Source organism: Dichotomopilus funicola, assembly GCF_033296635.1.
Source record: "Dichotomopilus funicola strain CBS 141.50 unplaced genomic scaffold C8A04scaffold_30, whole genome shotgun sequence".
Classification (NCBI taxonomy): Eukaryota; Fungi; Ascomycota; class Sordariomycetes; order Sordariales; family Chaetomiaceae; genus Dichotomopilus; species Dichotomopilus funicola.
Window position 1 is genome coordinate 289,983 of NW_026944051.1, and position 25,755 is coordinate 315,737.

General features: G+C 53.9%; 13 protein-coding genes across 13 annotated transcripts; 6 read left to right on the plus strand and 7 right to left on the minus strand.

Moving 5' to 3' along the window:
* Positions 1-136: 136 nt before the first annotated feature.
* On the minus strand, positions 137-638 carry C8A04DRAFT_37210 (vacuolar protein sorting 55; the record flags this gene model as incomplete). The annotated part of the gene is made up of 2 exons (XM_062783806.1): positions 137-270; positions 383-638. The coding sequence occupies 2 exons, from the start codon at positions 636-638 to the stop codon at positions 137-139; spliced, it is 390 nt and encodes a 129-aa protein (XP_062637159.1).
* Positions 639-1,404: 766 nt separating this feature from the next.
* C8A04DRAFT_12116 (nucleophile aminohydrolase) lies at positions 1,405-2,469 on the plus strand (the record flags this gene model as incomplete). The annotated part of the gene is made up of 3 exons (XM_062777219.1): positions 1,405-1,442; positions 1,610-1,721; positions 1,798-2,469. 3 exons carry the CDS (start codon positions 1,405-1,407, stop codon positions 2,467-2,469), a joined length of 822 nt encoding a protein of 273 aa, XP_062637160.1.
* Positions 2,470-2,860: 391 nt separating this feature from the next.
* On the minus strand, positions 2,861-3,661 carry C8A04DRAFT_37211 (uncharacterized protein; the record flags this gene model as incomplete). The annotated part of the gene is made up of 2 exons (XM_062783807.1): positions 2,861-3,417; positions 3,508-3,661. 2 exons carry the CDS (start codon positions 3,659-3,661, stop codon positions 2,861-2,863), a joined length of 711 nt encoding a protein of 236 aa, XP_062637161.1.
* A 1,665-nt stretch (positions 3,662-5,326) lies between these two features.
* On the minus strand, positions 5,327-7,417 carry C8A04DRAFT_28578 (cleft lip and palate transmembrane protein 1-domain-containing protein; the record flags this gene model as incomplete). The annotated part of the gene is made up of 2 exons (XM_062780690.1): positions 5,327-7,252; positions 7,361-7,417. 2 exons carry the CDS (start codon positions 7,415-7,417, stop codon positions 5,327-5,329), a joined length of 1,983 nt encoding a protein of 660 aa, XP_062637162.1.
* A 2,248-nt stretch (positions 7,418-9,665) lies between these two features.
* Positions 9,666-11,203, plus strand: C8A04DRAFT_12040 (uncharacterized protein; the record flags this gene model as incomplete). The annotated part of the gene is made up of 4 exons (XM_062777196.1): positions 9,666-9,713; positions 9,810-10,032; positions 10,146-10,355; positions 10,404-11,203. 4 exons carry the CDS (start codon positions 9,666-9,668, stop codon positions 11,201-11,203), a joined length of 1,281 nt encoding a protein of 426 aa, XP_062637163.1.
* Positions 11,204-11,586: 383 nt separating this feature from the next.
* On the minus strand, positions 11,587-12,341 carry C8A04DRAFT_12060 (Longin-like domain-containing protein; the record flags this gene model as incomplete). Its single annotated transcript, XM_062777204.1, has 2 exons — positions 11,587-12,200; positions 12,308-12,341. 2 exons carry the CDS (start codon positions 12,339-12,341, stop codon positions 11,587-11,589), a joined length of 648 nt encoding a protein of 215 aa, XP_062637164.1.
* A 932-nt stretch (positions 12,342-13,273) lies between these two features.
* On the plus strand, positions 13,274-14,546 carry C8A04DRAFT_28581 (ASXH domain-containing protein; the record flags this gene model as incomplete). The annotated part of the gene is made up of 2 exons (XM_062780691.1): positions 13,274-13,684; positions 13,752-14,546. The coding sequence occupies 2 exons, from the start codon at positions 13,274-13,276 to the stop codon at positions 14,544-14,546; spliced, it is 1,206 nt and encodes a 401-aa protein (XP_062637165.1).
* An 806-nt stretch (positions 14,547-15,352) lies between these two features.
* On the plus strand, positions 15,353-16,589 carry C8A04DRAFT_28582 (Elongator complex protein 5; the record flags this gene model as incomplete). The annotated part of the gene is made up of 3 exons (XM_062780692.1): positions 15,353-15,511; positions 15,596-15,767; positions 15,850-16,589. The coding sequence occupies 3 exons, from the start codon at positions 15,353-15,355 to the stop codon at positions 16,587-16,589; spliced, it is 1,071 nt and encodes a 356-aa protein (XP_062637166.1).
* Positions 16,590-17,339: 750 nt separating this feature from the next.
* Positions 17,340-18,387, minus strand: C8A04DRAFT_28583 (uncharacterized protein; the record flags this gene model as incomplete). The annotated part of the gene is made up of 4 exons (XM_062780693.1): positions 17,340-17,884; positions 17,955-18,029; positions 18,101-18,193; positions 18,249-18,387. The coding sequence occupies 4 exons, from the start codon at positions 18,385-18,387 to the stop codon at positions 17,340-17,342; spliced, it is 852 nt and encodes a 283-aa protein (XP_062637167.1).
* A 674-nt stretch (positions 18,388-19,061) lies between these two features.
* C8A04DRAFT_28584 (small acidic protein family-domain-containing protein) lies at positions 19,062-20,144 on the plus strand (the record flags this gene model as incomplete). The annotated part of the gene is made up of 1 exon (XM_062780694.1): positions 19,062-20,144. The coding sequence occupies one exon, from the start codon at positions 19,062-19,064 to the stop codon at positions 20,142-20,144; it is 1,083 nt and encodes a 360-aa protein (XP_062637168.1).
* A 409-nt stretch (positions 20,145-20,553) lies between these two features.
* C8A04DRAFT_28585 (uncharacterized protein) lies at positions 20,554-20,930 on the minus strand (the record flags this gene model as incomplete). The annotated part of the gene is made up of 3 exons (XM_062780695.1): positions 20,554-20,621; positions 20,708-20,843; positions 20,928-20,930. The coding sequence occupies 3 exons, from the start codon at positions 20,928-20,930 to the stop codon at positions 20,554-20,556; spliced, it is 207 nt and encodes a 68-aa protein (XP_062637169.1).
* A 582-nt stretch (positions 20,931-21,512) lies between these two features.
* C8A04DRAFT_12081 (uncharacterized protein) lies at positions 21,513-21,876 on the plus strand (the record flags this gene model as incomplete). Its single annotated transcript, XM_062777211.1, has 2 exons — positions 21,513-21,626; positions 21,742-21,876. The coding sequence occupies 2 exons, from the start codon at positions 21,513-21,515 to the stop codon at positions 21,874-21,876; spliced, it is 249 nt and encodes an 82-aa protein (XP_062637170.1).
* A 1,105-nt stretch (positions 21,877-22,981) lies between these two features.
* Positions 22,982-24,972, minus strand: C8A04DRAFT_28587 (uncharacterized protein; the record flags this gene model as incomplete). Its single annotated transcript, XM_062780696.1, has 2 exons — positions 22,982-23,673; positions 23,748-24,972. 2 exons carry the CDS (start codon positions 24,970-24,972, stop codon positions 22,982-22,984), a joined length of 1,917 nt encoding a protein of 638 aa, XP_062637171.1.
* Between the last annotated feature and the right edge of the window lie 783 nt (positions 24,973-25,755).

Genomic DNA, 25,755 nt, shown 5'->3' on the forward strand with positions numbered 1-25,755 from the left:
GATCCCCGATCCCAAGAAATGCCGCCAATCCCGACGAATGCCCCTTTGGAAAAGCCCACTCACTACCCACCCATACTAAGTCAAGTTGTAATTAACTGCATCCTCGCTTGTCCCGTCGTCGTTGTCCTCTTGTAACTCAAAACTCCTGCTCTTCCTGGAAGAACATGGCAAAGCTGATAATCGTCCCGTAGATGAGCAGGCCGCCGATAACAGACATGACCATGGCCGGGATGGAGATGAGACTCGAATGCGCAAGCAACACGGGGAGGGCTAGTTCGTTCACACCAATCCTGTTAGCTACCATCTTTTCACGCAGGGGAAATAACACCAAAAACCAAACAAGCAAGGGGTGGTGGAACAGAAGAAGAGAGAGAGAACGCACCAATCCCCATAACAACCAAAAACCCCGTGCAAAACCGTCCTAAATCCAGCACCGCCGCCCCGGAGCTCTCAACAAAATCGTCTGGGTTCGAGCAGTGGCTGCACACCCAGTTGGGCACGGGTGCTAAAACATAGGTGCCGACGACCAGAAGCGGGTAGTAGGAGTGCCACAAGGCGCAGGAGAGGATGACGAGGAGGAAGCCGACGGCGAGGACGAAGGAGAGCGCGATGATGGTTTTGAGACCGGCGGTTGGCATTTTGGCGGTTGGGGGGTTCTTGGTCTCTTTGGTTTTGTTGGTTTTGAGTTTGTTGAGGTCTCGATTCCCGGGTTATGCGGGTGGGAATTCCCTCGGTGGCTCGTTGTGATGCGGAGATGCGCTGGTGTAGAGCTCAGAAGGATGCTCACGAGGGATGCGATCGTTGTGTTGGATGCCTTGAGTTGGCTGAGGCTTTGCGCGTGAGGGTATCAATCGGTCGTGGTAGCGAGGCCAAGTCGATAGCGTCGTCGAGATTCTCGCAGTGCCCGTAATGTCTAAATCCAGTGCTTGCGCGGGCTGCCGGCCGTGAGATGTCGTCGGGTTTCGTTGGTGTTGCGCGTTGTCAGTTGGCGGCTGGCGATGACGGTGGAGCTGTGACGACTCTCAGCAACAACCCAGACGGTCATCAGCCTTGGCCGGCCCCGGTCTAGGTTGGGGTTGGAACGCTCATGCCACTAGTCCCGTTATGGCTTAGAGCAGATCAACTTGGAGCTAAAAAGCGGGGCAGTAATTCTTCTATCCGAGTATTCGCTGTACCGAGTCGCAGGGAACGCCCGCCCGCCTTGCCTGGCGACGCAGCTTGGAGCTGCCTGGCGCTGCCGTCAGTGGGACGAAGCTCCCCAAACCAAACCACCGCGATCCCCCCCTCAACATCCCACCAACGACCTGCACCTAATACCACGACAAGCGTTTCCCTCGATTGAAACCCCTCGCGAGTGACCGACCTTGCTTTATTCGACAGGTTTAGTCTGCAGCCGGCGCCACCATGTTTAGAAACAACTACGACAACGACTCGGTCACATTGTAAGCTCCCAAAAACCACAACCCCCCAAAACGACCCCCCGCCATGCCGTCCCGTCTCAACCTTGGGCCGCTGCGTTCAGGTCCAGGCTACGCACACACATACCGCACATGCATACCCAACAACTAGGAAGTTTCGCCCGCTAATATTTGCTCCCCGCTTCTTCTAGCTCCCCGCAAGGGCGGATATTCCAGGTCGAATATGCGGCAGAGGCAGTCAAGCAGGGCTCCGTGGTGGTGGGGATCGCCAGCAAGACACATGTCGTCCTGGTAGCAATCAAGGTGCGCCCATTTGACGCCCTTTACTCACACTAATCACCAACATCCACAAAACTAACACTTCCCCCCTCTTTCCCAGCGCAACGCCGAAGAACTCTCCTCCTACCAAAAGAAACTCTTCCCCATCGACGAGCACGTCGGCATCGCCATCGCCGGTCTCACCTCCGACGCCCGCGTCCTCTCCAACTTCATGAAGCAGCAGTGTCTCGGCCACCGCCTCACCTACGGCCGCAACATGCCCGTGCGCACCCTCGTCGACATGATCGGCTCCAAAGCCCAAATCAACACCCAACACTACGGCAAGCGGCCCTACGGCGTAGGCCTGCTAGTCGCGGGCGTCGACGAGCAAGGCCCGCACCTGTTCGAGTTCCAGCCCAGCGGCATGACCGAGGAGATGGTGGCGTTCGCCATTGGCGCCCGGTCTCAGATGGCTCGGACCTACCTGGAGAAGAACATCGACAAGTTTGCTGAGTGTGGTCGTGATGAGTTGATCCGCCATGGTCTGCGCGCGCTGAATGAGAGTTTGGTGCAGGACCGTGAGTTGACGGTGGACAATACGAGTGTGGGTGTTGCGGGCGCGGTGAGGGCGTCGGAGCAGGATGGTGGGAGCATTGCGGTTGAGCCGTTCCAGGTGTATGACCAGCAGGATGTTGCGGCGTGGATAGAGAGTGTAGCGGAGGATAAGGAGGGTGATGCTGGTGCGGGTGAGGGTGGTGATGCGGCTGGGGAGGGTATGGATGTCGACTCATAAAGTAAGAGGGGAGATCCAGGGGGGGGTTAGGGGGGCGCATACGTCTATCTATCTATCTAGATATGGCTCGGGGAGTCTTTCGAAGGAGAGAGACAGGAGGAAGAAGAAGAATAAAAAACAAGACTCATGTGTACCAACACCCACCACAAGCCACCGAATACCCTCGGTTGTTGCACACTGGCGTGGCACTGGTATACGTTACAGTGGACGAGGGAGTGCAGATTCGAGTCACAAGGCAACCGACCGTCACGAGACCACATATCCCTCACAACCGACCATAAGGAATAGAGATGATTAGAATTTGATTGGTATCTTTGATGGGCAGCAATTGCTTGCCAGGCTCACCACCTCCCCCGGCCTTCCACACAGCTTCCCATCCCCCGCTAACTAACTACTCCTTCCCCCACGTCAGCTTAAATACCGCATCAGACACCTTGTAGTCCCTCAGAGCTATTATCGCCTCCTCCGCCGTCCCAGCCTCCACCACAATCCGCTTATTCTCCCCATGGATAAACCCTTCCTCCACACTCTTATTGATCCACGCCAAAATCCCATCATAAAACCCATTAATATTCAACACAACAATTCCCCTGTTATGAATCCCCAACTGGTTCCACGTCGCCGTCTCAAACAACTCCTCCAAGGTACCATACCCACCGCTCAGCGCGACAAACCCGCTGCCCGGCCCGCCATCAATCACCTCCTGCGCCATCAGCCGCTTACGCGTGTGCATGTCCTTGACAATGGTCGTGCGCCCGAACACGGCCTCCTCGGGAACGGCCAGGTGGGTGCCCGTGGACTCGTGGACTTGCTTTGAGGTGTAGGTTGGGTCGCGCTCGTGCCGCACGAGTGCCTCGGGGATGATGCCGTGCACAGCGTCGGGCCCGGAGAGAGAAACGAGGGTCTTGGCTACTTCGCCCATTAGGCCGACTGTGCCGCCGCCGTAGACTGAGATACCGGGAGATGTGTTAGATTTGTTTTTAAGGTGGGAGATACGAGGAGGGGGGTTCTGGGGATTATTATTAGAATTAGACTTACCGAGAGCCATGTTGTTGGCGGCCATTACCCGGGCTAGGGCCCGCGCTGCCTCGACATGCTCTGGCTTGTTTCCCGCCGAGGAACCGCAGTAGACGCAGATCTTGGTTTGCTTCGGGGTGACGCTCGAGGGCGTAGAGACTCCGTTGGCTGCCATGTTGTTTGTTGAGTCGAAAAAGATCGGAAGAAGAACCAAAAGTTCAAAAAAGACCAGCAAGTTGGAAACTTGGGACTCGACAAGCAAGGGGAAGGGGACCTTCAAGTATTAGTCGGTCTGGCCCGAGTTCGCTAAACTCCAATGACGAAAAGCTAAAGCCACGTAGTGAACGCTTGCTGGCAGATGACCCGTTCTCGGGTAGCGTGGGGAGGCTGGCTGGACAAGGGCGGGTTGGACAGGACGCCTGCAGAGTTTCAGGTTTGGCGAATCGTGAAGGGTGGCGTGTGGTTGATTGCTTCACAAGAGGGGAGCTGAACGGTGTCTAACGGCGTATGGAAAGGGACCAAAGTAAACCAAATGTGTCCGTCAGAAAGCAATGCCTGGCTGTTGGCTCTTCGCTAGAAAAGAGAGAGAAAAGAATTAAGGGAAACACCGGTGGGAACTTCCTTCCTCTCCGGAATACATATACTCGGTCAAGTCAAGTTCAGTAACAAAGAACAGGTTAGTCATACGCCGGTTGCCGCTTGCCGTTGTGGAGATAGACCCCTCCACGCGCCCACCAGGGCCCAAGATCCGACGAGTGTGCAGTGTCGTATGACATAATATCATCTTGTCCAGCGAATGGAGGCTGCGAAGTGCCTGGCCGTTGGGTACAACCTTCCCGTTAACCCAGTTGGGGAATCCATGGAGTGACAGATGCCGATGTCGTCGTGCTGTGTACCACCCTCCCACCCTCTGTGAGCAGTATCACAACGACCTACACTCGGTTCCTGAGATAAGATTATTCTCACTCTGTCCTGATTCGGAGAGGAAAGAGATTCCTAATGCAACACAAAAAGGCAATCATGTCCATGCAGGCCGCGGTCCTGCGCATAGGTGGTGCAGCACCAATGGCGTGGGACGGCCGATCTCGTGGTTACAACGTGAAATCGGATGGTTCCATGGGAACTCTCAGTGGCGGTGGGAGTTTGAGGCCGAGGACCCCACCATGGCCTCACAACCGGGCACCCATGTTGGGATGTAATGGCCGTAATTTACGAATACGGTAGACATTGCCGGGGAAAGGGGGTTGAAGGGTTGTTGAACTCAAAACTTTGTAAATTCAACCCGAATTTGAACTAGAGTGCTTGTAGTTTGTACCGTGTGTAGAAACCCCCAGGCCACAGTAGGGGAGGAAAAGGCGAGGGCGTACCGTGTTACATGTATTAACAGCTGGGGAGCAAAAAGGGCCGATGCAGGCCGTGTATTTTTACTGCCGCTTTAGGAAAGCAGACGGAGGGTTGGATGTAAGATCAATGTTTCTTTCCTCCCAGCATGACCTTCTTCCCCGATCTCCTACCGTGTAAACAAGGAGGCTTCATGGTCGCGGCCCGAGTTTACGCAACGGTGGCCTTGTCCCGTGCTCAGTCCCGCTTTGATCAAAAGCACATGCACAAGCGATTCCCGCTCAAGACAACGCTTCGCCGTTCTATCAACCGCTCGGGATGCTCCTAGGTGCTCTTCCCACCGCGTCCGCCAAATTTTACGTTCAGGTCTCTTTCGCGGTATTTAGCAATAGCATAGGTTGGAAACTATCACCGCCTTTGATCTTCAAGTTTGGAGATTTTCATAGCAAACTATCCTGATTCTGTAGATACTCCGCCTAATCTAATCACATCTATGTCCCTATTTCCTCTTAGTAGCTTTGGGTGCCTGAGCCCCCGTGGTTGTCGCGGTGTTTTCCACGGATCCAGCAGGCAGAGCCTTCGTTTCCTTTTCACCCTTCTTCTCTACCTTCTTGTCCGCGGCCTCCTTCTCCGGCTCCTCCTCGTCCTCACCACCCTGGCCGAACTCATTCACCCGAGTGTAATCAATCTTGTACGCCCACCGCTGATACAAATAGATGAAAAAGATGATGTCGTCGCGGAAGGTCGCGAGGCGGTGCAAGAAGGGCATCTTGATGGTGAAAGCAAAGAGGTCGTCGATAAAGGTGTTGAGGAACTTGTAGATCATGGCCTTGCCTGGCATGTGTGCCACGCTCTTCAGCCGGTAGTTGATGTACAGCGACGGGACCATCATGAGGAACCCGTATGCGTACACCGAACCGACCAGCGTCGTGATCACGTACGAGTACCAGGACTTGTGCGTGTCGTAGAAGAGCGAGTAGACCGCGTACGCGAGGAGCAGCGGTATGCCGGCCCAGTACATGTATTTGAACGCGATTTCATCGTACTCCTTGGTCTTCTCCTCCGTCTCGCTGAGCTTGTGCTTGTCCTCGAAGGAGACGTAGTAGGGGATGAGCGACCCAGGTGGGGCTGGCCGCACACGCACGTTCACCACCGTGGTGATTTTCCAGAGCTCGATCAGGATGCCGATGGCCTGGCCACCAAGAATCATCCAGCTGGTGTTTTGCGACTGGTCGATCAGATACAGGAAGATAACCGTCTGCATAAAAACGTTGGCCAGAATGGACCGGACCGAAATGCCCACATTGTCCTTCTTTTTCCGGTAGTGCGCAATGTCGGAGCCGAACGCGAGCGTCTCCAGAATCATGTGCGCAACGCTGACCACCGCGGTGATGCCGAGCAGAATCGGGTTCGTGTCGATGAATATTTCCTTGATCATCTCGATCTCGCTGCCGTCGCCGCCTCCCGGCAACGAGTGTCCGTACGCAGCCTGGCGCGCAGATTCCTTACCGCTCATGTCGATAGAGGCCATGGTCTTGAACTTCCACTCCGCTAGGTTGTTGAGGTCCACGCGAATAGGCAAGGTCTTGACCGTATCATTCAGAATGGTCATGTGCGTCTTAAGCTGCCAGAATGTGTTGACGTAGAGGATCGGGTAGTACCACGAGTTCTGGCCAGTCCCATCACGCGCGCCCGTTGCCTCAAGGCGTAGGAATTGGCGGACGGCAGGGTGCGACTGGGGGTAAGAGACAACGCCAGTGTTCGGGATGAAGGACAGCGAGATGTTGGGGTGGTAGTAATTTGCGATGATTGGGCCGGCCTGTTCGGGTTCTTCGGACACCGGCTCTTCCACCTGGGGAGCATCCGACAAAAGGCTCCTCGTCTTGGCTTCCTTCTTCTTGGGGATGTGCTGCGTCAGGGGATAGACAAAATGGTAAGCCGAGGCCGGGTCGTAACCCTTCTGGGTAGGGTCCAGAAGGGCGCCCGAGAGACCGACGTAAAAGTGACCCCAGAGTGTGCCATTGTGTTGAACGGGAGTCGGGACATAGATGGTGCGCTCCGCAGCGCGCTTGTCGCTCCAGTTCCCAATCCGAAACTCCTTCTCCTCTAGTACAGTTCCATCCTCTGGCAAGTCTTTGAGCGGGGTGAGACCAAATGAGGGCGAGACGGTCACGATAATGTCGACGACGCTGTTGTCGGGCCAGATGGGGCCGAGCGACTGGGGGATCCGGTTGTATGTGGCACCCTCGTTCAAGCTCGCTGGTCGTTCGCTATACGGCGGGACATTGCTCGAGGTCGCGACCTGGACAGTTTTGCCGCTCGCGTCTTTGACCGTTGTTGTCTGAGGGCCTCCAATGAACTGCTTCATTACGAATTGAATGCCCATGTAGATTGCGATGCCCTGGAAAACGGTACGAAATATGGACTGCGACGCATTGGATTAGCCTCACAGAAAACACATCGAGAAAACAAGTGCAAGAAAACACCGCTTGGTTGGCGAGACTGCGGCAATGACGGATTCAACACTACATACACTTTGACCCTCCTGGCGCGCAGGCTCTGCGCCCGCTTGCCCGGTTTCGGCGGGCATGTTGACGAATTAGCAAAGAATCACAGTAGGAGAGAGCTGTGTTCTTGTCGTCTTGCCGCCCTGGTTTGTGGCGGTCGTCCTCTGGGGTGGACGATGAGGTTGGGCGATGCGCAACGGGAGTCGGTGCGTTGTGTTGACGGCGCGCGCCGTGGCCTGATCAAATGTACCGATTACGAAATTAGGGGTGCTGCAGCCACGTGGGGCGAGGGTCCAGTTGGTATTGGATACACCATTACCATATACTTACCATACAATACTACAACATATCCAATGGAACCATCGACAGACACCTAAGCTTTGTATAATCAAGATAGTTAGGCCGCTCCAATTCCCCAGGATCTGTTGTAAGAGGAAAAAAAACTGACGAGAGAGTTGTTTTGTTGTTGTCCAAAAGCCAAAAAGCTCACAGCCAAGGCCTATCCCCATCCGGAGGGATAGACGTTGGGAGTTACGAAAAACCGGTGTTTTTCTTCGCTAACTTGGGGATCGAGCCCAAAGCCATTTCGATTTACGACGGAATTGGCGGGACCAGCGCCCCTCCCAATACCGCTGCGCCAAACACGCTGTTTGGCGAATTGGGAGGAGATGGTGACAGGAGCAGCAAGTCGGGGGGTATGTAGGCATGACGGAGGGAAGGTGTGGGAAGGAGCGTGAGTTTGTCTTCGGTGCTTCGGGAGGCAGTGGGGATTGAAAGCTAGGAGTTTAGATAGAGTTTGGAGATGCCGGAATTGATAACTGATAGACTAGGATGGGGAAATTTCTTCGAAATGAAGGATGTTCACGGGAAGTGTCACTGATGTTCATAGACGGATCTCCGGGCAGGAAGATGTTGAGTGTCCCGTGGTTCTAGGCCCGAGGACTACGGTGCTAGGTGTAACGCGATATACTCCGGGTAAGAGACTCTCGAGCCGGTGCGAAATGTTGTGTTGCAGTGACAATATTATAACGGTGCAGACCAGACCTAGCCTAGCATAGTTGAATGGACGGCTCACAGGAAATATGATATCTATGTTCAACTGACAAGTAATATCGAAAGAAATAAACTTGCACTACAGTCATGACCCCATGCCTCCTTTCCCCCTCTGCACCCGTTACGGATCTGCCCATTGCTTGACCGAGAAGATAGTGATGACGACGCCAACATAAATAATTGGGGTCGGAAACCGCAGCATCGATTCGGAGCTGAGGTGCAGACAAAAACGCCTCGTAGGGCTGAGCGGCACGGGTTCTTGGTTGCTGTGAAGCGGTCGATTTGTACTGCCATTGGTTAGATGTCCCGGTAGCGAGCCGACTACGCAATACCGAACAGCCCCGAGCAGTATCTAACTCGGGACGGAACCCCCCCTTCCCCCCCAACGGGCCAGGCTATCCACGCACGCACACGACGGAACCGAGTGGAGGGGGGGGTTCAGTGGTTGGAGTTTGATTCGCCTCCCCCTGCCTCCGACTGCACTGGACAGTGGGTTGATGAGCCTGCGGCCCGGCGATCATCCATCGGTACCTATTTAGCGTGATGTCCTTCCCGCTAGGGCACACGGACACCCCAGGGCGTTCTTCAGGGTTCCAGGCTGGTACCGGTGTCATCCATTGTGTTTGTTGCGGGGCGTTTTTGTCTTGAATGGGGGTCGCGGAGACAGCCAGTTCTGCTGTCCAGTCGTGAAATGATGTCTGTGTGTTCCTTAGGTTTTGGCCAGAAGAAAATAAATCAATGAGGAACGCTTATGCGACGGACGCTTCCCGGGCCACCATTACCCGGGCCGTACCCGCCCGGAAGGGCATTCATTCCAGACCTGGACCCCCAGCGCCGATTCCAGACCCGCCGACCTCGTAACGGCCACCCATCGCTTAACGTTATCTTAGCGCCCCCCCGCCCCCGAGGCCGCCCAACGATTCCCCCGTCCACAGCGACACCCCACTAAAAATGGCCTAAATGGTGACCTCCCCCGGTCTTCAAGATCCAACTCCGAGCTTAAGCTTCAACCAAACACAAACTTTTGCAGTTATCAACACGGCAAAGTCTGTCTACCTCTTGGTTTCGGAATCTACTTGGAGGGAGTTCATGATCCGGTTTCATCTTACGGCAGTGTCCACTTTATACGCCTACGGCTTCCAGCGATTCAAGGGCATCAACGACTGCAAAGGCAACGTAGACGACGATCGGCGGATAGCACCCTGGGGCGCCCTTGAAGTTAACGACTTCAATATTCACGACGAACTTGGCACAACGGCGTGAACAAGAGAGCAAGCAATGAGCAGTGGCGCCAGCCGCGCCACTCGAACGGGCAGCCTCGGCAGCGTCGACGGCGGCCACAACGACCATCATGACAGTAGCCACAATATCGGGAGCCCTAGTAAAGCACCCAGTCGTAGTAGTACCAGCAGCTATCTCCAGGCCCAGCCCCAAATACAAACTGTCGGCACCCTCCTAGCGGCCATCGCCAACTGCTTAACCGACGCCCTACGCATCTTCACCTTTGCCGACAAGCAGCAATGGGGGCCCGACGAATTCGAGCAGGTCCGCGCGCTCGAGGCGACACTCAATGAGGCCAAGAAGGACTTCCAGGAGATGGCGCCGCTCGTGCATGGGAGTTTCTACTACGAGAACGATCGTACCCGTGCGTTCTTCTTAAGCTACCTTACCTTGAACTGCTATTCCTTTCCTCCTTCCCTCTCTCTGTCTTGACTAGCGTCATACCTATCACACCCCCCGAGACTAACATACCCCCAGCCGACTCTCTCCACCGTCTGCAATCCCTTCTCGCCCGCTTCCAGTTCCACACACAAAACTTCCGCGATTGGGCCCGCCAAGGTGGTCCCATCAACCCAACATGGGCGCGAGACACCGTACACCTCCGCCGCGATCTGCACCGCGCCCAATGCCGTGCGGCAAGCCGGATTTTTGCCGCGCTGGTTGTTGCCGGAGGTGATCTTGGGGGTGGTGGTGGTGCCGGGGCAGGGAGTAGCATCGGCGGCAGCGGCAATGGAGCCCGCTGTTTGGGTGCTTTCCAAGTGTACCGGCGGCTCAAACGGCGTGAAGCAGAGCGGGCAGAGCGGGCGGAGAAGGCGCGTCAGGAGCGAGAGGAGAGGAAGAAGATAGTCGTGCCGGCGTGGCGGGGAAGTGTGAATGGGAACGGGCCCGAGTATGGAGTCGGGATGGAAGCGGCACGGCAACCGGGGGATTTGGTTGGTTCCACGCTCGACAGTCCGCGCGTCGGAAGAGGAAAGGGCCAAAACGCGTGGGGGGACGGGGAAGGCGACGACGAGGACGCTGATCCGGGGAAACGTCGCAGCCTGGAGGAACTGGCCCCAACCTGCAATGAGGTCGGCCGATTCCAAATCTTTGGCGCCGAGTCCCACGACGCGGTTTTCATCTGCGACTTCTGCGATGGCCACATTGTATGGCCCGATCTACAAAGCGTGCCCTCCGAGCGCTCCCCATTACCACCCACCGCCGTAACCGGCTATCCACGCTGGCAAGCCCAAGGAATCAGCGCTGAGGACGGCGAACAAAAAACAGTTGTGTTCGCCCCCCTCGCTATCGCAAACCACACACCACCCGAGCCAGGCGAGTGGCAGGCCGGGTTATTGTGTCCCTACTGCGAGGAAGCAACGTATCTGGACCAAGGGGAAGACAGTTCCGAACTACGATACGTGTCAGACGGGGACGGGTGGTTTGCTGACCTGGAAGCGTTTCGGGCGCATCTCGAGTGGTACCACACGGCGTTGCCAGTGCCTCCGCTCTCGTCGATTGCGTCAGCGGCGACGTCGAATTGTAGTGTTATGTAAAACGGGAAGGTTAGGCACCGGCCGGGGAAGGTTGGGTTCTGGGACTATCAGTGCTTTTGTGGATTGAACGAAGCGTGGAGTTTGGGGGGCATCTTTCAGGGGACAACAAAACGGGCTTTATGGAAGTGTACTGTACATAATCCGATAATACCGGTCACCAACCGGCTGCTTTTACGCGATGAGGGAAGGTCATTGATAAACCTTGAGGTATCGTCACCGGCCTCCCATTTTCCACCGCGGCCGTCTAATATTAAACACGTACACATGATCACGGTGATAACCAACCCGCCAAAATTCCACTCCCTAACGCCGAGGCTGCGCCTAGAAACCCAAAGGAACCCTTTCATCCGTTCGTTGGCCCAAACCACATCTCATCCCACACCTTAAAAGAACCTCCACCACAGAAACACCAGCATGATAAACCCGAGTGCCCCAAACGGCCCGTACTGCTTGAGCATCAAATCCCAGTTAATCTTAACCGCCGCCTTACGGTACTTCTTCGTGTCGTCCCGCAACCGAGTACTCAGCTCCCCCATCCGCTCCAAGCTGTCCCCGCGGTACAGCAAATCCTCAATATTCTTCGTCATAACCTGCGTCACATCCTTCAACTCATCGTTCAACTTATCCAAATTCTGCGTCGCCCGCGAATCACTGTACGTCGCGCGCGTCCGGCTGAGGAACGTATCAAACTCCATGAACGCGTACGGCCGCAGCACGGGGCTGAGGACTTGTTGCGCCGGGTAGGTCGTCGAGAACTCGGCGGCCACGTCGGAGAGGTAGGTGAAGGCGAGCTTTCGCGGGTAGTTGCGGTCGGCTACGGCGATGTAGACGATGTCGGAGGCGATTAGGTAGTGCAGGGTGTAGGCGCCGCTTTCGATGGAGGCTTGGGGCTCGGAGGTTCGGCTTAGGCGGCGGAGGATGAGTTTGATTTGGCCTTTGACTTCGGAGAGGGCTTGTTCGGAGTCGGAGTCGTCGACGGAGGCGCAGAGCATGAGGCCTGGTGGAAAAAAGACAACAAGTCAGTCGGGAGACCAGACGGTGTGGGCACGGCGAGGAGAGGGGGGGAGTATTTGTGCGCTGTAAGAGGGGTTGGACGGGACACACCATCGAGCCTGGCAATTTGTGTGGAGCGAATCATGTTTAGTTATGTGTCGTGGTGTATTTCCCCTCCTGTTTATTTAGGGTCTGTTGTGTGCGTGGGTGTTGACGATCCAAAGCCACGGGGCGTTGTGGTGGTAAAGCTCTAGCCGTGTAATCTGTACTGAATTCGTGGCACAGCGAACGTGGCTTTTTAGGGAGACCGTGTTGCTGTCGTCATCAACAAGGGTCCGGCCGGCAAGTTGGGAGTGCTTCTTGGGGTAAACACAGCAGCAACGTCGGTGTTTGCCTGCTGGTATTGTGGGTTTACTGCCTGATCAATTTCGTCGCACAATAGAGAGTCAATGGCGTTTTCTCCGAAGGTCCAGATTCCCGATGGAGACCGTAAATGTAGAAAAGCAGCACAGGCCCATGTTGCCGAGAAGGGTGAAGCTCCCCCTGTCTGGTGGGTCTGCAACTTTGCGAGGCTAACCAATCATACCACACCCTGTGCTCTGAGAGGATCCCTCCCATGGACCCTTGCTCATCCCCAGCACCCGTCAGCCTTGTAATGGCAGCTTCGATTCAATTGTTCTATTGTTTCCGCAATCCTGCAGCCGTCCCCATTGTGCATTTATTTTGCTAGCACTCCACCTTTGCTACCTATTGTGATGTTAATGAATAGACAGTAATTGCCTTATCCAACCTCCCCCCAATGCTTCGCCCAGCGCTAGAATTTAAACTTGCTTTTCGAGCCAACCCACAACTCCCAAGTTATCCTTTTGAAATCCCAAGCTTACCTCCTTTCATCTTTCTTTTAATCATCTTGTTGTCCTTGTTACCTTCTGCTTACACACAACCCATTTGTTGACTTGCGCTGGAAGCAAATTACCAAAGTGTATCAGGCTTGCCCGCAAATTCTGCTTCAGCTCACGTTTGCTGAGCACAAATCACGCCAAACACTCACAAACGTCGGCCACCACACAGGCCAGCATGGCGGACACGGCCTGGAGCCGGTCCCCCTCACCAGCCTCCGAAATCATTGTCAACTCAGGCCACGACACCTTAGCCGGTACTCACAACGAACCCTTTAACTCTTCATCGTCTCCAAATCAGCAGGAGCTCACAACACAGGCTCCCGAAGCTGTCACAAAGAACTCGGAAACCATGGCCAGACCTTCCAAGGGTAAAGCCAAGGGCAAAGGCAAGGGAAAGGCAACAGAGATTACGCCTCCTCGCGATTCGGATGAGGGCGGCCAGTCGAGCCCTCGAAAGCGCAAGGCCACCACCAAAGCCAAATCTGCCCCTCCGAAGAAACTCCGACTCTCGGCCCAGGACAAAAAATGGGTTACGCCAGCCGTTTTCACCGACCCAAAATCTCCGATTACCGGCGTCGACCTCAGAGTAAGTACCTCAACATAGCACATACCTCCTTTGGTATTTCTTTCCCAATTTACTGACCTCATACCAGGCGATTCTTCTCCATCCCCTGGCCTGGGACGTCCTATCTCCCGAAGACCACCAAGGCATCCTCGCCAAATTTCCAGATAGCTCACGCATCAAGGATGCCGGCACTGAGAACGCGTGCCCCAATGTAATCTCGCTACGCAATGACGACACATTCCGGTACGATTGTGCCCGGTATTGTGAGAATATCCAGCTAGGCCGGCACGACCCTGAGTGGCTATGGCAGGCATGGGAGGCTCATGAGAAGCACAAAAGGGGTGATTATGACGGGTTTCTCCGGGGGAAGTTTGAGGAGCAGTGGGATATTAAGCTCCCGGAGCCTGAGGCGAAGCCGGAGCCTGAGGCAGAGCCAGAGCTCGAAGACAGCGGGGTAGCTAAAGGTACCGAAGATGTTAAGAAGTCCGATACTGCTACGGTGTCCGATTATGTTGAGAACACCGGCATGGCCGCTAGCAGCGTCGCTGGCGACGATCTGCCAAAGAGCCTTGAAGCTGAGTCCAACAAACCTGATGAGGCCCCTCAACTCAAAGAGGAGGAGTTTTCAGCGGACGGCTCTGCCGATAAGGGTCGCTCGCCTCCTGCCACGGAAAACGTCACCGGCACCACAAACAACAACGATGATGTCAAGAAGAGCGATAACAAAGGAACAAGCAAGAGCAATACTAAGATCAGGCTCAAGTTGAAATCCAAGTCTCCTTCCGAAGACCCGAGTGACTCCATCACTTGCGCAGCCAATTCACTGCCAGCAGCACAAGAGCAAACACCTACCATCTCGGCCGGCAAAATTCAATCTGACTAGTCGTCAAATGAAACTGTCGACGAGAATAGTATGCATGGTGAGACAGAGTCCCCTGGCAGTCCCGAACAGCAGCAAGGAAAAGGGGCCATTGTGGCTTCGCCGCCCAGGTACGGGCTTCGGAACAGAGCGACGGTCAAGAAACAGCCCTCCAGATCCGTTTCCGATCCACTCGATCAGAAGGCCAGCAAAGGAATCGTGAAACTGAAGGATAGGAAGGGTGGCAAATCGCGACGGAAGTCGGATTGAAGCGGGGGCATACATTATGAGGTTGATGTCCATCCAGCATAACTGTTCGCATGAGTCTGCTTTCTGCTGTCGTTTTATTCGTTCTTGATGGGCCGACAGGTTTTGAAAAGGGTCTGATAAAATTGTTGTTGTTTTTTTCTTTTATGGGCGGATGACTCTGTTTTATCAAGAGAACCGATGCGGACAGGATCCTGGGGAAATTGGCAAAAGCCGAGCGAGCGTGTAGAGATACCCCTTTTGCGCAGAATAGTTGGGACCTTAGCGCCAATTGACTATTACATGTAAACAATCACGATTGAAGTGTTTAAATGATTTTCTTTTCTAGTTTATGTGATGGTGGTTCCGAACTGATGCTGTGGGGGATTTCTGTGTTACTGAAAAACTACCCAAGCATTGGGCCACAGACCTTGCTTCAGACTTCAAGTTGAATCCTTCATCATTCTACACCACAATCCAAAATTAAACGTTGACTTCAACGCCACCCGATAACCCGGTTAAAACCTTCTACTAAACACTTTTCAAAGAAACCTCACAGTTTCCTAAGCCCCAAACTCCAAATTATGGCACCATCTGCGCAAGCCCACAAGCGGGCGCACAGCCTGCTGCTGTTTGAGAAACTGCTCAATCTCCGCGAGAGCGCGAGCCCACTGACCCTCATCCTCGACACCCTCGAGCAGAGCGGTCAACCTCTTTTATACGAGTTTATGAGAAGAGCAAAGGTAAGACTTTTAGAGCTCCTTTCCTAACAAGCCTCATTTTGTTGTATGTTGTCAAGACTAGGAAATTACTGACTCATTCCACAGCTTGAGCGCACAAAAACCGTCTTCGTTTCGTTCGCCACAGTCAAGAAACCCACCATTGCAGACATCTTCATCCGCGCCAGGGGTTTATCTCTCAAGTCCCTCGCCGCCGAAATTGTCTCACACGTCGGTCCGCCGCGACCCAGTTCTGCGAAGGAAGCCACAGCTGCCCAGAGTATGTCCAACCCTTCATTACCTCACTCCAGCCAGTTGCTCCTTTTCTCCTCTACACCTCAACAACTAACCCTCTATAAAAGAATTCCTAATCATAATCGACACCCTCAACCCCCCCACCTCCACATCCCCCTCCCACCTCCCCCCCTTCTTCACCTCCATCATCCTCCCCCCAACCGTCTCCCTCGTCGCAATCTACCACACCGACATCCCCACGCTCCCCCCTCACCCTTCCCTCCAACCCTACGCGCAATACCACCCCCACCCACAAATCTTCCTCACCCACCTTGCCACCGCCGTCCTGCGCGTTTTGAGTGTCCACCACGCTATTGCTGCGCGGCGGGCGCGCGAGCGGAGTTTGGTGGTGCCGGAATGGGGGCTGCGGGAGGGACGGGAGGGGGTGTTGGTTGGGTTGTGCGAGGGGAAGGATAAAATACCGACAGGGGGTAGGGAAGAGTTGGTGGTGGAGATGGAGTTGAGGCGGAGGAGTGGGCGGGCTGTGGGGGAGGTTTTTGTGATTTCTACACCGGCGGCGTCGTTGGGTGCTGCAGTGTCGAGGGGGGAGCTGGGAACGGTCATGGTGATGCGGGATCATCCTGATTTTAGACGGCCTGAGGAAGAGGGGGAGACTGAAGAGGAGGAAGGGGGAGGGATGGAGACGAGTTTTAATTTGGGGTTGACGGAGAAGCAGAGAAGGGATCGGGAGGCGGTGGTGCTGCCGTATTTTGATGCGCAGGTGGATGTGGGAGGTGGTGAGGGCGGTCGGATTTTGTATGATATGGGGAGGGAGGATGATTTTGATGAGGAGGAGGATGAGATTTAGGGGAGTACTCCGTGGAATGGACGTTTTTCTCTAACAACATATTTTGAAATTTTGTTTTTTGCTACTTACTAAGTGAATGACAACTGCCTAGTAGGTTGCCCAGAGTCTAGTGTGGGAATCGCCTCGGGATGTTGTTGAAGAAAATGGGCAGGTTGAACATTTCGGGTGCGTGCGCGCTGGCTGTGCTGGCTGCCCTAGAAATAGAAGGTCCACGTTCCCGAAATTCAACGAGCTCGTGCCGTGGCCTAACGGTAACGGTGCGGGCTCGTTTCCCCAGTGGTCGTGGATCGGGTTCGAACTCTACCCTCTTGGATTGGGCCCCCAAGAGGTCATGGGTTCGAACCGCAGCTTAGCTCCTGCTGATGTAGTAAAATTTGCCAGAACCTCCAAGTCTCCTCGAGCGCAAGTTCGGAGCGTGTAGTGTGCGCGCAGATTTTCGTAACCCTAACTGTACCAGCCGAGGTTCGTATGCGCCGTAGGTGACAGTAGGTGAGCTTTTGCCATCTTGACCTTTTTCTTTTTTTCTGTTTTTCTTTTTCTCGCTCTCGATTTCGCGATTTAGCGATTTCGACATCGAATCTCTAGCCATTTTGTAAACCGTTGTCAGCACCGTAAACGAAGTGGCAGTCTAAATCATCAATCAAGCATTGTGTTTTAATTCCTCCCAGATTACCTTCTACCGTTGTGACCACCACAAGATTTGGGTATCAACACCACCAACACATGCACTCCCAAACAGACCCCATGTCCTCACCTCCCTGGACTGAGCGGTCTATTGAACCCACCAACACGGTTCATATACTGCCTATACTCCGATTTCTTCTCCTTCCTCACCGTACCCACATTATTCCCCAGAACCTTCTGCCCCTTAGTAGTCCCAAACCCGCCAAATCCCATCATAGACGCCATAGCATCCAGACCATCGTCCTCCACCACCACATCCTCCTCCTCGTCCTCATCCATCGGCTCTGCGTCAAACCGGCCACGTGACTGGTATTGATCCCCATCTTCATCGTATTGCCGCTGGTGTTGATCCCGTGGTTGATACTCCTGATCATCCGTAAACCCCGGCCGTGATTCAGGTCCATGGCTACCATCGCGACCCTTGACTTTGAATGAGACGGGCCCTGCTTGCGGCGGTGGAGGGCCGGCTGGTTTTGAACGCGTCGGAAGCTGCGGGTGTCCGTCATTGTCACCTTCGGGGCCTCCTCCTCTGGGACTGGCCGAGCGTCGGGGGGATTCTGTATCAATGCGGCCACCATCTCTCGCTCGTTGCCTATCACCCCGGGGCCGACCTACAACAGAATAACAATTAGAATCTGACAAAATATTCAAGATATGTGAAGGAATAGAAATCAAACATACCCGGCTCAGACCTATCCACCTCCCCCCTAACACTCCTATCCCCCCGCTCCCGATGCGCCTCACCCCGATCCCCATCTCGTCGCCTATGTCCACGATCCCGAGCTCCATCCCTCTCCCTCTCACCCTCTCCATCGCGCCGGTCGTACCCTCCTCGTTCGCGGCCCGGAGACCGAGACCGACGACGATCACCTCGATCTCGCGAGCGCGACCGGTACCGTCTTTGACCTCTGTCCCTCTCCCTATCTCTGTCCCTATCTCTGTCTCTGTCCCTGTCCCTGTCTCTCCCGTGATCACGTCCGGCATTCGGTCGACGGTGATTATTATTATCGTCGCGGTCTCGACCACCGCCGTCGCGATCGCGTCGTCGATCTCGGTTGTTGTCGTAGGACGGTCGGTCGTTTGCTCGGCGAGGGCCGTCGCGGCGGTCGGCCATGGTTGGTTTTGAGGTTAAATTAGGATAGGTAGAGGGCGAGTGGTGGGAAAAGATGTGCTAGATGCAGAGATAAAGTCAAGGATGACGTCTGTTTGGGCTCGGGAAATTTCGAGGCCACTCAGCTGGGGGCGAGGCGCGGCTGAAATAAGGCGCTGGCAGGGGTTCAGAAGTGGGCGAGGCCCTGTAAGTTAAGTGGCTCAGGTCGCGTGTGGGTGTCATGGCATTCCCCCTGATTCTTAAAGCGCGAGAGCTAGGAACTCGATAAAATGCGCCGGAAGTATGCGATTTGGATTCTTATTAATCACAAAATACATAGAAGCACGAAAACGACCTCTAGGAGTTAATTAGCAACTTACAAGCTCGCTTAGCTAAAATAGAGCTTGTTAGGAATCTTCCACGGCCACGGTGACGCCGTCAATCAACAAGGGTTAGGGTTGTTGCCAACCAAAATATTTCTCGCAAACGGGCGCTTTGCAAACGCTCAACATGTTTTTATAGAGGGTCCTTCTCTTCATGACCAACAACCTGCCCTTTGCTCCTTTTCTCTAACTTAGCTCTCTTCTGGTTACAACTTTTAGCTGGGTTCAGAAATTTTGTTCACCTACTCTCAACCAATCCTTCTCAATTTCCCATTGAACCACAAGACTCACAACGACAACTCACTTCTTCATAACATGGGCGACAAAACCAAAAAGGTCAAAGGACCTAGTGACGGACCCACCATCACTCCAACACCCACCGACATTGTCCTCAAAGAGAAAAAGCCCAAGGCTAAAAAAGTCAAGGGTACCAGCTCTGACAACCGGGAAACAAACACTCCCGAACCCACTGAGGAACCAGACACAACCCCCAAAAAATCCAAGAAGGAGAAGAAGAAGGATCGCAAGCGCAAGCGCCATCTCGATGATGATGAGCCGACTGAGATTGGAATAGTGACCGCGGCTGACGTGCTGAAGGGAGAGGAGGATGGCGAGCCTTCCAAGAAGAAAAAGAAGAAGGCCATTGTTGATGGTGAGGGGAAGTCGCCAAGGCGTGACAGCAAGGGGAATGTGGAGGGTGAGGTCGGGAAGTATAGGATTGTGTTGAAGTTGGAGCGGATCGACGGGGATGATGCTGTGGCAGCAGGGGAGTCTGGCGCCGGGAAGAAGAGCAAGAAAGTGAAGGAAGCAGGCAGCTTGGGTGATGAGGAAGTTGATGAGGAAGGTAAAAAGCGGAAGGCGGAGAAAAAGGCTAAGAAGGACAAGAAAGGCAAGAAGAAGGAGAAGAAGGAGAAAAAGAACAAGCGACAGGACGACCAAGGCCAGGAGGAGGACGTGGTGATGGCGGATAGCAAGGCCGACAAGTCGGAGCCCGAGAACGACAAGAAGGACAAGAAGAAGGACAAGAAGCTGAAGAAAGATAAGGTCAAAAAGAAGGCCAAGCCAGTCGACACCCCTGAGGAATCATCGGCCTCCGAGGACGAGAAAGACGCAGCCCCGGCCGCCCCTCACATTGCCGCTACCGCACCCGAACTGGACCTTGCCGAACGATGGAACGTCCACGGCCTCGGCGGCGGTGCCTCTCGCCAGAGCAAATTCATGCGTCTCCTGGGCGGGAAGAAAGCGAGCACGGGGTCCACGGAGACCAGCGGCGGCCAGGCCGGTGCCCGGAAGCGGTTCGACATTGGGCATGTGTCGCAGGATCTGGAGAAGCAGTTTGACGCGGGTATTCATATGAAGTTTGGGGGTGGTGGGCAGCGCAAGGGGTTGGGTGCTTGATTAATGGGGGTGCGGCATACTCGGTGTGCTGATGATAGATGTAGCATTTCTTTTTGCTGAGAAACTTCAGTCCAACAACATCTTAGACTAATACAATTTACATGGCTTTGTAGCACGACTTTCCTCTTCGTTTGCCGTATTTTGTCCCTGTCCCTCGCGAAAACAATGCGCGCTGCTAAAAAACAAACAAAAATTCCTTTGGGAAAATAGTGATACACCTTGCGCCAATGCCCGATATGAACCCTCCGAACCCAGTCCTCCTTCGGCCTGGGTGTGTTATTTTCTTTGTATCGAGCGAATACCATGTTTCAGGGTTCGAAGCTAGCCAATGAACACGGCGATCCTCGGATGAACACGGGGGATATTATAAGAAACTATGTGCAGATAGGTAGCTAGGGCGGCCGACCGATCATCGGAGGAAGATGCGCGAGATGACTTCGAAGATGAGGCCGCCAAAAACGACGAAGCCGAGGAGCACTGTGCGCTCAGATGTTAGCGGTCGGACAATTGGCTATAACCCCTGAGGAGCTTCGCAATGGGGAAAGTAGATGGATTATCCGTACCCAGCCAGATGGGCGAGATGGGCGACTTGGGCGTATCCTTGACCCGCTTCTTGATTTGGTCCTCTGACTTGCCCATGCGTGCCTCGTTGCCCTTCGCGAACTTGAGGTTTGCCCTCCTTTGCTGCGGTGTTTGAGCCTGTGAGCGGGCGTGTTAGTACATGATTCCCGCTCAAGTTGCGGTACAATGGTGCACTGTCAACAACGATAAAGCCATGCGTACCATTGTAGCTGTGTGAATGCGTCGAGGATGAGAAGTGGTGGGGCTAGGAGTCGAGGTCGCGCGTGTTGTTCGCGACTTGGTGATCTGCGATAGTGGCGAGAAAGGAGAGTGCCGGATGCTATGTTTCCGAAAAAAAGGTAGGTTGGAGTCTGGGAAGGTCGAATCGATAGCTGGGTTTGCTCAGCAGGTTGTTCGGGTGAAGGAGACGTCTCAAGTTGGGGTGTGCCAAGGGGTGTTCGAGATGATAATTCACCCAGAAATGGGACAGATTGCAAGCTCCCGTTTCTGGCCATCTGTCGTCGAGCCCCATGCAGCTAGAGTGGACCAGCAGCCGCGGCCCCTTGCTCGTTTCGGGAAGGGTTGCAAGGGTGCCACGGGCAGGCAGCCCAGGGTGCAAGGCCGAATCCGCCGATCATCACGTTTAACATCAACTTCAACATTTCAATCTTTGAAAGACTTTATGGTTGTGGCGCATTTCAATATTCACAACGAGAGTGAAATGTGGTGAATTATACCATCCATCTTTAAACCACATACTTCATGAACCGCTTTCCCAGCCTAAGTGGCACAACTCCTCTTCACACGATGGTTTCCCCATTACGAACAGCCTTTACAAGGGCTGTACGCCAATCTGCATCTTCACCCTTTGTCGCCAGCCAACTCAGACAATATTCATCTCAACGGCCACCATCAGCGACTGTAATGAACATTCCTGCCCTTCTACACTTACCCCTACTTGGAAATTTGTCACTGTCCCCTATTTCACCCGAAAACAGGAGACCAAGAGCATAAACTAACCTCTCTCCAATGGCAGGGCACCTTTTACAAAACCTTCACCCGCCCCGTAGCCAAAACTGCTCTCCTCGCAGTCTTTGTCTACCAGCTCGTCTACTACGGCTGGACTAGGCTGGAGTCGGATGAGATCAAAGCCGACCGGCAGGGTGAGTAAATGTCAGCTCTCTCCCTTGGCATTCCATCTTTCCGGGTCATCTCTTCTTGTCATGATCGACACATATAGCGGCTAACCTTTATGATGAATTGTAGCCGAGATTTTAAGACTTGAAGCCCAAGTTCGTGGCCTCCACGCTGCGCGGGAAGCATCGGCTAAGACTGCGGATGCGGCGACACCAAACACCAAAGCGGTGTCTTAGGTCGGTTTAAATAGTTTTGCTTCCCACAAAAATACCAAATTTCAATTCTTACATCTCTGGAAATCATTTCTCCTCGATCCACAGAAACCCACCTTGCGAAACAGAACACGGACACCCTTACAATATCGCCAGAAGCCAGGCAGATTACCACGCTCAAGAGTGAAGAATGAACATCAAGTGAACGAGCGAGAATGGATCCCTTGGATAAGTTTCACCGTCTAACCTTCGGCATCCGCAGCAACCTGCTGGATGCTGTCTGCTTTCTGTTTGACGAGGGGACTGAATAAGTAAGCGTGTCTAAATATATTTGAATAAAACGATATAAAAGAAAAAGAATTTGATGGTAACCTTCTATTCCCCCCCCTTTAGTCCCTTCCCCCCTAAGTAGTCCTTATTTTTGTCTTTCTTGATATTTGTTCGGAACTAAAAAGTAAATAAGGGAAAGAGATAAAAAAAAAAGAGAGAGAGCGAGAAGATAAGAATAGCCTTGGGTTTGCTTCTATCTATTAATTAGTTGATAGGAAAAATCCTTAACGTCAACGTCGAAGATGTCAAGAAAAAAGTCAAACCGTCCGCTAGCCTTAATGTGAAATATTAGACATCAGCTGCTGCTGTATGCGATGTATCAACAACCCTCCTACATATAAATCTGCGGATCATTAAACTGCAGGTCTGAAAATGTCAAACGAATAAGTATCACAGTTTAAAAGGGCGCTAATTTCCCGTGACACGAGACGATTATGTGCTGTCATAATGAGTCTATATGGTACCCAACTGTTTACATCGTAACAATACAACATGGAGCAAAACGACCCCAAACGCCGTGCCCACCAGCACCCAGGCTGGTTCCCAACGGTGCATGTATCAATAATCGCTTCCCAATGACATACCGAAACATTATCTTCATAACATCAACAGCCCTACCACACCAACCACTATCCCGCCCATATAACCCAAGCTTGAGCTCACCCCCTTTCTCCCCGCCGACGGGAAATGCGCCGAGCCGGGAAAGTTACACGTCAGCCCTGCTGACGGATCATGCTTCACATAGTTGCCCTGGAAGCCCACCTGTCCCGGCACCGGACACCCAAACTGCATCGATGCAGGACAGCTCTGCACCAGCTTGTAGCACAAATCATCACAGGGCAACAATTCCTTGTATGGCCCTGGCTTGATGATTTCATCGATCTGCGGATTTCGACTGGTGAGATACGCAGGTGTATCAGGGAGCACCGCCCGTAGCTTCGGATCCAGCTTCTCGCCGTTGGGGAAGGGCTGGTCGATGGCGCGCTCCTGTAGGTAGGATGCTGTGTTGGAAAAGTCCTCGCACCGCGGGATGGTGACGGAACAGAGCCAATCTTTGTACGCGGCGGCGCAGTCGGTACAGTTGCGCGCAAGCGAGTAGCGTTGGCTAGACGGGGCTTCGCAGGCCACCTGCTGGAGAGACTTATTAAAGTTGGCATAGAAAGAGGAGGCGTACTTGTCGTAGAAGTCGGCGAGTTTAGTGGCATTGCCGAATTTGGGGTTACTCGGGACTGAGTAAGCTACTTGGTCGCAGAAATCGAGGTCGACTACGAGGGCACAATTGCCGTGATCTGGAGGAAAGGGCACCGTCAGCTTTAGAGGAGAGGAAACGGTATCCCAGCCGGGAGCATTATTAAAAACTTACCCGATTTGGTACTGAAATTGGTCGCCTTGAAAACCTCGGTGCCTCGTTTCTGGCCGGACTGGCGCCTTTCGAGATTCCCGTGATCCTCCGCGTCCTTGGCCAAAATGCCGATATAATCTGCGCTGGCATTGAGCCCGCTAAAAAAGAACTGCTGTTTCGGCATGTTCCCTTGCCCCCTCTTAGTCATACCTGTTCTGACCATAGTGTTGTGCCGCCCGTCTCGCATCGCGGCGATCTGCGCGTAGTTTTGCAAGCCACAAAACGAATACTTGAGCCCATTGATGGATCTATCCTTCTTGTTGTGCGCAAACAACACATATGGCTGCGATCGCATGACCGCCTCGTCCTCCTCTGGATTCGTGCTTTGCGTCAGGTTGTGGGTGATTAACAGCGCGCCTTGAGAATCACTGTCAACCCAGACCAAATCTGCATCGTCGAGATCGTTGTAGGTGTAATAAAGGCTGTCCACCGATGCTGCAAGCCGGACATTGTATTGGCCGGAAAACTGATCCCCGGTGTCCGGGGCATATATTCCAATGTACACGTCATCGATGGCGCTGGTATTGAAAACGACCGCACCCTGCTTAAAGACTACTTTCTTCTGGGTTTTCCCGTCTGCGAGGGGGCCGGGTGTTTTGTTGTCTGGAGATGTCGAGACGTAAAGTTCCAGTTGAGGGGGTTCCGATTGTGTCTTGATTGGGTCGACCGGCTGTGGTTGTAGGCAGGTATTCGCCGATATGTACACCGTACGCGATTGCTGCCGTTTTCTCAGAGATCGCTCGCTGTCGTGCGGGTTCGTATCGTCCCTATCCCCATCATCCGTAACGCCAGCGCCCGCGCCAGCATCATCGGATTCGCTCCTAAGTTCCATCCTGCTCCTCCCCATTCCTCCTGGCAGCACAAACACATAGGGCATCGTCGTGCCCTGATCTATATTCATCGGTGTTGGTTCATTATTCGCCAGGGGTATCACGTCAGCCGCCCGCCCCGTGATGCTCGGCTCAAAATCGACAAACCGCGCCTCGTAGGTCGGATCGAGCAGGCCTCGCACCGCTGGATTTATCGAAAAGTTGAGTTCATCGATCCCGACGTTCGTCGACGGCCCGTTCAGCTCAGCGGCGAGCGCAAAATTTGGCGGGAAGAGGACGAGATAGAGGAGAAGCAAAAGACACGAAGCGGCGACTGACGCTGCCAGGCGCGACTGTAGCGGGCTGAGGCGCATCATCGTTTCAGAGCTTGCGCCCCTGCGCGGGGCTTCTCGTAGAAGAACGGGGGAGTATCAATTGTTGATGTGATGGGAAATCGCCTGATTCTTGTCGTCGTCGGTCGTTGTCGCCGCCGCCGCTAGGGACGGATGTTGTCGTTGTTGCTTGCACCTCGGCGACCCCTGACACTCTGCGGTTTGTGTGCCTGCCTGTGCCTGTGCCTGGCGATCGCACAGCCACTTAAGCCCCTGGAGCTGACCTCAACCAAGGCCGTCGGATTACGGCACCATCCTATGCACCGATTCGGCACTTGGGTTCCCAAATTTGGCGAATAGCATAAGCAGTTGAGACCTTTGCCGAATCGCGGCGAGCGTTTTTGGTAGATGGCGAAAAGAAAAAAAGGTGAAACCATTGACTGATGTCAGTTCGGAAGCGTCCCATGCGAAGGCGCGTTCCAGATCGGCCGAAGGTCCCCTGGTGGGGTACCCACTGTGGAAAACAGCCCCTCACCTGCAGGTGAGCCAGACGCCCGGAAGAAGGTTGCGCCAAGGCTTTTTAAACAGGATCGAGCCCAACTAATGTTCCGTGTTCCCGAGGTCCCATTTCTTGGGCACCGGCCGTCCTTTACGAAACAGGAATCTCCTCACATGAAACGATGATACACGAGGGTTTTGTCACTGGGTTTATCATGATGGGTTCGGGGGCTGCCAAACAGCCGCATGGGGGTGGGGTCGGTTTTTTCACCTTTTTGAACACACGATAGAGTAGCGCAACGAGAAAGACATCGATAAACTGCCCAACAC